Source organism: Triticum dicoccoides, chromosome 7B, assembly GCF_002162155.2.
Source record: "Triticum dicoccoides isolate Atlit2015 ecotype Zavitan chromosome 7B, WEW_v2.0, whole genome shotgun sequence".
Lineage (NCBI taxonomy): Eukaryota > Viridiplantae > Streptophyta > Magnoliopsida > Poales > Poaceae > Triticum > Triticum dicoccoides.
In genome coordinates this window covers 93,843,340-93,852,950 of record NC_041393.1, presented here as the reverse complement: position 1 = coordinate 93,852,950, position 9,611 = coordinate 93,843,340, and the positions used below count along the sequence as shown (strand labels likewise).

At 47.4% G+C, this 9,611-nt stretch overlaps 1 protein-coding gene across 1 annotated transcript; it reads right to left on the bottom strand.

Annotated features, from left to right (window-relative positions):
* Window positions 1-4,172: 4,172 nt before the first annotated feature.
* LOC119339909 (ethylene-responsive transcription factor ERF014-like) lies at window positions 4,173-5,308 on the bottom strand. Its single transcript, XM_037611807.1, has one exon. It carries the CDS (start codon window positions 5,203-5,205, stop codon window positions 4,492-4,494), a length of 714 nt encoding a protein of 237 aa, XP_037467704.1. The 5' UTR covers window positions 5,206-5,308; the 3' UTR covers window positions 4,173-4,491.
* Between the last annotated feature and the right edge of the window lie 4,303 nt (window positions 5,309-9,611).

Below are 9,611 nucleotides of genomic sequence, written 5' to 3'. Positions count from 1 at the left end.
CTTATCTTAAAGTAAAAAATGAGTCACTTAATTTTCTTGAACGCATTCAAGGAGATATATGTGGTCCAATTCAACCACTATCGGGACCTTTTAGATATTTCATGGTACTCATAGATGCATCTACTAGATGGTCACATGTGTGTCTATTGTCCACACGAGATCATGCTTTTGCCAAGATAATTGCTCAAATTATCAAATTAAGAGCAAATCATCCTGAAAATAGGATAAAAACAATTCGACTGGATAATGCCACTGAATTTTCTTCACGTGCATTCAATGACTATTGCATGGCTATGGGCATTCATTTAGAACATTTTGTGCCTTATGTTCATACTCAAAATGGTTTGGCTGAATCTCTCATCAAAAGAGTGAAATTAGTTGCTCGACCACTATTACAGAAATGTAATTTACCAGCATCTTGTTGGGCACATGCAGTATTACATGTCGCAGATCTGATACAAATCAGACCAACTGCATATCATACAACCTCCCCAATACAGCTAGTATGTGGCACTCAGCCAAGTATTTCCCATTTGCGAAAATTCGGTTGCGCAGTATACATACCGATATCACCACCGCAGCGTACAACCATGGCCCCCCACAGAAAACTAGGGATCTATGTGGGTTATAATTCTCCGTCAATTGTAAAATATCTTGAACCTCTTACAGGGGACCTATTTACTGCCCGCTACGCTGATTATATTTTTGATGAGGACCATTTCCTGGCATTAGGGGGAGAATCAAACCACAAAGAACGCCAGGAAATCGATTGGAATGTAACAGGCATCCAGTCCTTAGATCCTCGTACTAAAGAATCTGAAACTGAAGTTCAGAGGATTATAGATTTGCAACACATTGCAAATAACCTGCCAGATGCATTTACTGACCATAAAGGTGTCACTAAATCACATATTCCCGTTGTTAATGCACCAGAACGAGTGGAGGTACCAAGTAAAACCACTCAAACCCCAATTGAGAGTAAGAGGGGGAGAAATCTGGTTAGCCGGAATAGAGCTTCTCAAAAGCCTCCGCGGAAACAGAGGAAATCAAATCCTCTACCAGTAAATGCAATTCAACCTCAAGTTGAAGGACACCAACTAGATGCTCAACATCTACTCCCTCCGTTTGGAATTACTTGTCTCGGAAATGATGTATCTAGAACTAAAATACGTCTAGATACATCCATTTCTACGACAAGTAATTCCGAATGGAGGGAGTAGAACCCAGCATAAATGCGCATACAAATAGAATAGCTGGGACATCGGAACACCATGACTCTATTGTTGTTGGAAATCACATAGATTCGAAGGTATAAAAGAAATTTCCATAAACTATATATAATCAGGAGAATCATACAACAGAGAGACTACAATTGTCGATATATATTTTGCCTCTGAAATTGCCGAAACCCTTCAACTGGATCCAGAACCAAAGACCGTCAGGGAGTGCCTCAAGCGTCCTGATTGGCCTAAATGGAAGGAAGCAATTGAGGCAGAACTACGCTCGCTCAATAAAAGAGAGGTATTTTCCTCAGTAATACCTACTCATCATAATGTCTTCCCTGTGGGAGCAAAATGGGTTTTTGTTCGAAAAAGGAATGAAAACAATGAGGTGGTGAGATACAAAGCGAGACTTGTAGCACAAGGGTTCATGCAGAGACCCCGCATCGATTACGATGATACATACTCTCCTGTTATGAGTGGAATAACGTTTTGATACTTAATATCTATGGAAGTACAAATGAGTTTATCTATGTAGTTGATGGATGCAGTGACATCATACTTATATGGGTCACTCAAATCGGACATATATATGAAAGTCCCTGAAGGACTTAAAATGCCGAATCCAAAAGCAAATCGCAACGCATATTGTGTAAAATTACAAAAGTCACTCTATGGCTTAAAACAGTCGGGTAGAGTGTGGTATAACCGACTAAGTGAGTTCCTTATTCAGAAAGGCTACTCAAATAATGATGATTGCCCTTGTGTATTTATAAAGAAATCCTCAAATGGATTTTGCATCATCTCTGTGTACGTTGATGACCTCAATATCATTGGGAGTACACCTGATATAGATGAAGCATGTAATCATCTAATGGCGGAATTTGAGATGAAAGATTTGGGAAAGACCAAATTCTGCTTAGGCTTACAGCTTGAGCACCTTCCCTCGGGAATTTTAGTATACCAACCTGCTTATATTCAAAAGGTTTTGGAGAAATTTAATATGGATAAATCATATCCAACCAAGACACCCATGGTTGTCAGATCCCTTGATATGAATAAAGATCCTTTTAGACCTCGGGATGATGAAGAAAATATATTAGGACCCGAGTTCCCATATCTCAGTGTCATTGGTGCGCTAATGTACCTTACAAATTGCACCAGGCCTGATATTGCATTTGCGGTAAATTTACTAGCTAGACATAGCGCTGCTCCAACAAAACGTCATTGGATGGGAGTAAAGAATAACCTTAGATATTTACATGGCACAAAAGATCTTGGTTTATTCTATCAGAAAAACCAAGATATGACTATGGTAGGATATACTAACGTTGGCTATCTATCTGATCCTCACAACGCCAGGTCACAGACAGGTTTCGTATTCTTATATGGTGGAACTGCTTTTTCATGGAAGTCAACAAAACAGACTCTTGTAGCAACTTCCACTAATCATTCTGAAATTATTGCATTATTTGAAGCATCAAAAGAATGTGTATGGCTTTGCAGGATGATTAACCACATTCAAACTGCATGTGGTGTTGGTTCATTAGGATCACCAACTATTATTTATGAAGATAATGCAGCTTGTGTTGCTCAAATGCAAATGGGTTATATAAAAAGTAATATCACAAAACACATTTCTCCTAAGTTGTTCTATCCTCATGCATTACAGAAAGATGGAGAAATTGATATTTTGCAAACTAAATCATGTGAGACGACTTCTATCCTCTAGCAGATTTGTTCACAAAGTCTTTACCAAATTCAACATTCCAGAAATGCATTCATGGAATTGGTATGAGACGACTTCGAGATTTGCAAAGTTCAGGGGGAGAAATCTCATGAAAATATAATCCTTTTAGTTATCAGCAGATAATGAATATTGTACTCTTTTCCTTTATGAGTTTTTCCAACAGGTTTCTCATAAGAGGTTTTAACGAGACAATTAAATACAAGCGTTAATGTATGCCATATCATATTTCCCCTTATATTTGTCCTACTAGGTTTTAAAGGAGTTTTTCATGGCACATCTAATTGCACTCTTTTCATTATGAGTTTCTTTGAAAATTTTCTCATGATGTTTTTAATGAGGCAAATATCTTCATAAATATTATATGCTATACTTTCTATTTTTCCTATGAAGGTTTTTAAAGGAAAGTATCTAAAGCATGTTTATTGTTCTCTAACTCACTAATAATTTTCTCCTTCTTTGAAGGTTTTTCTCATATGAGTTATCAAGAGACAATAATCTCTATATGTTGCATCATTTTCTCCTTATTATTTTTCCCACTGGTTTTAAAGAAGTTTTAGCAACATATCTATACCATTCTTCTCATATATTTTTTTCCACAGGGTTTTTGGAGGAGACTCTCAAGAGATGAATGATAAATATACAAGAAGCTTTCAAAGATGAATCAAAAGAAGAGACGTTATACAAGGGGGAGTGTTGAGAACCGACATCAACGAAGCGTTTTTAGCGAATCATCGTTAGAAAACATAGTTAGCGGTTATTAGTGCCCAAGCGTCGTACGGACGCATCTGTCTGTACAGGCGCCTTTTTGTACAGACACCTTCACAATGCGTCCCAAATCTTATATAAATATGTGATTCTCAATCAATGAAAGCATTAGATCATTCGTACAATCACTTTTATCTTCACAGGCCCAAAGGGATATCCGTCAGCTAGTCGCTCTCATCACTTTCAGATGAGCGCAAGAAGGTCCTTGTGGCCTTGTTCAGCTCGATCCAGGCGACATCAAAGGTGAATGATTAAATTGACCCCCTCCTCCTATGTAGTGTCAAAAAGAATTAACCCCCCAAATGTCCTTGTGGCCGAGTCCAACTCCAAATAAAGCTTCAAAAATCCGCACAAAATTTGTAGTGGTGAACTCTTCTGGATAGGCATGAAAATCTTACTGAAATCCCTTATCATTCGAAGTGAATAGTCCACTCCAGACACTCACACAGTTGACGATGGGGCCCGTTGTTTCAAAGGAAATATATGCTTGCAATTGCAAAGCAGCTTTTTTAACACGGATGTAACAAGCAATTGAAGGGAGGTTAACTCCATGGAAGCTGCCTTAAAACATGTAGCTCCATGAGAGCTCCCCCCCACAACGCTCAACTACCTTATTGTTGTTGTGTACAATGAATCGAATTAATTTACCACATATATGAAATTAAGGATAGTTATCACCATGCATGGCCAGTTCTGGCCTTCGCTTGAGTAACGATTTGTCAGTTTCTTCGGTTCTCCGGCTTCCCGGACTCCGGTTCAGTAGCTCCAGAGCGCAATGTCGCCTCCTTCCTCCCAGCTGCACTCGTCCTCCATTGCTATCGGCGCCGGAGCGAAGAAGGTGCTGCACGGGTCCATCATGGCGTACTCCATGCACTTGGGCGACTGGAAGAAGGCCTCGATTTCCGCGAGCGAGCACTGGCTGTAACCGTAACCCAGGAGGTCTACGCCGTCGAGGTCGGCGCCGCCACTGCTTGCCGTCTCCGGAGAGCTCACCGGCGAGGCATTGCTGGAGGAGCTGCAGTACTCGGGGGTGACCGCGCTGGCGCTGTCGTCGGCACCGGCGAAGTCGACGGCATTAGCGCTGGCACTGTCGTCGGCAGCGGCGAAGTCGAACACATTAGCGCTGGCCCCGGCGGCGGCGGCTGCGGCGACGCGCTGGATGGACTTGGGCGACATGGCGGCGGCGGGGAGGTCGAAGGGGAAGCGCACGGGGAAGTTGAGGTCGGCGGCGGCGGAGGCGCCCTTGAGGCAGAGCAGCGCGGCGTCGTAGGCGCGCGCGGCGGCCTCGGCGGTGGAGTGGGAGCCGAGCCATATCCGCGTCTTCTGCCCGGGCGCCCGGATCTCCGACACCCACGCGCCCCAGCTCCTCATCCGCACGCCCTTGTACGTCCTCATCTTGCCGCCAAGCTGCTGCTGCTTCGCTGCCACGGCGCCATCGCCAGTGCTCCCAGCTGCCGCAGTCTTCACCATTGCTACGCACGGCTAGCTTCTCGGCGAACCTCCTCTTAGCTCAGTCGGTTCCTTCGGTCGATGGTTTGCAACGCAAGGCTTGTTGTTGAGTGCTGATCTGTGTGCTGCGCTCACTGGTCTGGTCGATGCTCCGACGGGCTACTTCTACTTATAGGACACAAAGCCACAGCCCAAAACTGTGTGTGCTTGTCCATGGATTTGTTTACTGGTGGAACACAAGTAATGAACCATTACGTTCACATCACAGCGATACTCTGACAAAACAGTGGCATATACAATCCCCGGTCGTACATTTTGGCAATAATGCATATGGAGCAAATAATAGCATAAGAAAATCCAAGGGAGGAAGCATCCTGTGTGCTACTACAACGTCTATTAAGGTAGTCGACGCTGCATCTTTGCCTTGAGCGTACTGCGTTACATAAAATAATAGTGCCTTGATTCGGGTGTGGCTTGCCCGGGCACGGCTCGCACATACAGCTGTGGCATGCATGATGCACCTGCCTCTCTGGCCAAACCGAGTGGAGACTGCAGGAGTGCATCAAGTGTCAACCACACCTACCTGTCTTGGAACATATGCTAAGTACTTTCTGACGGGTGAAGTCTCTGGGCGGGCCATGGTAAACGCCGCCCTGGGAGTTGTGTGAGATCGCAAGTTGCCGCTGGGCCACTGGTGATGTATGGACTTCCGTGACACTTTCACATGTGACATGTTCGTCAGTTGGTACTACTGAACATGGTCCGGCATGTGGCGTCGGGGTAAAAATCCAGCGCTAGATTGTGTGATTATCAAAATCACAAACACTATGGACGTTGACATTAAGGCACTGTCAAATACTACCAGTATACAACGTTCTCTCAGACTTATGTGACACTTTCACATGAGGCATGTTCGTCGATTTGGTAGTGCTGACTACTGAGCATGTGGCGTCGGAGTGAAAATCCAGAGGCAGGATCGCATGACGTGCGAGTATCAAAGCACAAGCACTATGGACATTGACATTAACGTCTCGATCCGGCGACTGGATTAACCAACCACCTGGCCCTGGCCGCATGTGTAATTAGTCACTCGGTTGATTCCAGCTGTGATTAACTATTAACTACTAGTATAACTAACCAGTAGTAAACCCTGCCGACGAGTTGACTGCACATGATTAGAGACGTATCGCCCCTGGCGAAGCGAGACCAATGTCCTCCCCTCTCTCCCACGCAGCACCGCAGTGGGAATTCACGCGCACGGCAACGGCAACGGCAACGGCAGGGTAACATGCGCCGGATGAGCGGGCCATTTCTTATTTTTTTTGTGTGTGAGGGAAATAGGAGCGGGCCATTTGTTAATCCGGCGCGGCAGCTTCGCGGATTTGGGGGCCGTGGGTCCGTGGGGACGAGGGGGCCGAGATTCAGACGGCGACAGGGGTTTAGTTGGGGGGATGCGGCGGCGTACGGCGTCAGCACGGCATCAAAGATGCAACAACCAACCCGTACGAAGTCGCGTCGTCGATCGTCTCATCCGGACAGCGGCAGCGGCAGCGGCATCAGCAGCAGAGCCAGGCTAGCTGGAGCCAGCCGGGCTCTGGTGCAAGTTGCACGCGTCCGGTAGCAGTAGCATCCCAAAACGCGTGAGCTCATGACGCCAACTCCACCGCGCGCGACCCATCCTGTCCGAACCCGTCTGTTTGGGGTAAAACGGACAAATCGAACGCCCCAGCACGCGGGAGCAAACGGACTTTTTTTCGTTTTGTGTTCGCTTTCGACCCATCCGCGGCCCAAGTTTGCGCCGCTTTTGGGATGAAACGGACACCATGCGAACGCGCTGGCCGTCTGCACGTGTCCTCCCCTGGCCTGCCCGTCGGTGGCACAGGACGGGTCTTTTTCTATCCGCCCCTCCCTCCGGCCGCACCCCATTCACTCTTCTCCACTCTTCCCCACTCTTCCCCTCGCCGCCGCCGCTGCCATTGCAGCCGTGCAACTCGGACGCGCGCTCGCCCAGTCCCTTCCCCTCGTCGCCGCCGAGCTACCCAACCACGACCACCTAGTTTGCGCACCCGCCGGCCGGATTTGGGGCGGATCCGGTCGGTCTTGAGCTCACCCGGCTGTGGGAGGCCGGGTCGCGCCATGGACTGGCCGGGCACCTCGCCGGAAGGCCCTGGCAGGGCCGCAAGGCCGCATGCAGGCAGTCGCTCGTCCTCTAGCCGCTCGGATCTGCACCGTCGGTGGTCCGCCGGCAGATACACGAAGAGTGGTCGGCCGGGCTCGGTGCTTGCCCATAAGCTCGTTGGCGCACCGTTGCCCCTCATCAAGTGCGACCACTGCCCAAGGATGGTCGTGCGCCGCGTGTCTACAACGCCGGAACATCCCGGATGTGTGTTCATCAAGTGCTTAAACGATGGGGTATGTGCTCTTTTTAGCTTCGGTTTGTGCTCTCGGATTAGACTAATTGTGCTAACTTTAAGTTTTATTATGTAGAATGGATGCAAGTTTTGGTATTGGGAAGAAGAGTACATCGATATATTGATAGAGCGAAATTTAGTACATGTTCGTGCACTTTTAGCTAGCCTAGAGGCTGTAGATGAGACAAGTGCACTTGTTGCTAGATTAGAGGCTGGGTACGATACTACGTGTGAGGAAGCAACATCGACTTCTGGCTTGAAGAAGAAAGGAGGATGCAACGTCGAGCCTCCTCCACAGATCAACAATGAGTGCATCGAGAAGGCCCTAACCCAACTCAAGGGAGCAGTTATGAAAGTTGGGTATCTTCTCAAATGTATTCTTGTGGTTCTTATTTTCTTTGGTCTTACTTTACTAGTTAAAATGTGATGATGTATTGTCATGTACCAAAAATGAATGATGAAAAAAAGTTTAAGGACTTGCAAAGAAATGTGCACGCGGACAAGATGCGGCCGGGATGCGGCAGTGCGCTGGACGCACGGCCACCACATCCCGAAAACTATCCGGACACGACCACATTGCCCTACCCAAACGGACAGAATCCGGACGAAACGGACGTCCGTTGGAGGTCGCATGGTGGAGTTGGCCTGAGTCGCGACTGTGCCATGCGTAGCTCGGACCTCGGAGCAGTGGATGTCGATCGACTGAGAACCGCGCGCCTCGCGCTGGCGTGGGTACCTGCCGACGACGATGTTGCACATGAGTAGAGCACGCGTGCACACTTGTGGAGTGGTATGGTAAGAACGTATCACGGTATCACACCTGCGCACATTACCTGCCGACGACGAGGTTACACAGTTGCAGACTAACCGTTTGAGAGCAACGTGTGATGGTTCACGGCTAATTTATCCAGGCAGGATCTCCATGAAAGTAACCTCACCGTCAAAATTGGTTATCCAGATGATGACACTCAATGAATCTGAACGCATGTCATCCAGCTCCCAGAAGGTCATAACGCCACGTGGTTACATCGCCACATTTTCTCGTACCACAACCAACCTACATGTAACATGCACGTCCACTTCACGGAGGCGCCTTTCTCGACCGGACACACTCTCTTTCATCAGACGCTTTGACAGACAGCTGGGCGTGGGCAGGAAGAAAAACGACCCAATCATAACAAAGCGCGCATTAGATTTCTCAGATCTCTCTCTCCCTAGAGAGAGAGAGAGAGAGAGAGAGAGAGAGCAAATCAGATCGGGTGCCCCACGCCACTCTCACGCGTTTTAACAGCCTAGCTCTGGGAAATTAGACCCCTGACTGACAGATATGACGTAACTCTGGTCGGCATCCTTTCTTCCTGTTCTCTTTTATTCGTGAATATATTAAGGTGATCTTTTACAGGCTTATCTTTGAGTTTGAGGCGTCAGCGTGCAGCTGGAAGGCATCAGGACTTGAGGAGCGGGGTGACACAAGGCATGGAGTGGATGGGCCGGAAGGAGCAGAGAAGCTTCCCCGGATGAGAAGCAAGATTGCAACGTAGTGTTTTTTTTATAGGATTATTCGCATGATTAGAGTCATTTTCATGTCACTGCTACATGGTCTCCTGTACCATGAAGGGGTCCTTGGTTCAAGTCCCGTGTCGAACTGGAGGGTGTCGCGTTGGTCCGACGTGCTCGTGACGTGCTCAACCGCTCATCGGCATGAGTGATCGTATTATGTTCAGCACACGATCTCAACTCGCCAGAGCCAGCTGACGGTCTCCACAGCCCGGAGCTGCATATCCCCGTCGCTTCGTTAGTTCACGACAAACAGTTGCAGCCTGGAACACCAACGTACTGCTACATTTTCCCACCATCCAAAGGATTCTTGTCTGAATCTTTACCTCAGACGCCAATGATCTAATCAACTAGCTACGCAAGCTCTGCTTTCTGTAAGACGGCGCAAACAGCGCACAGATGCAGCAGAACAATTTACATTGCTGGTTATCTGCTTTTCCTCGGCAGACACGAGACCAG

Coding starts and splice junctions, on each gene's coding strand:
- LOC119339909 (XM_037611807.1), bottom strand. CDS start 5,205: ATGGTGAAGACTGCGGCAGCTGGGAGCACTGGCGATGGCGCCGTGGCA.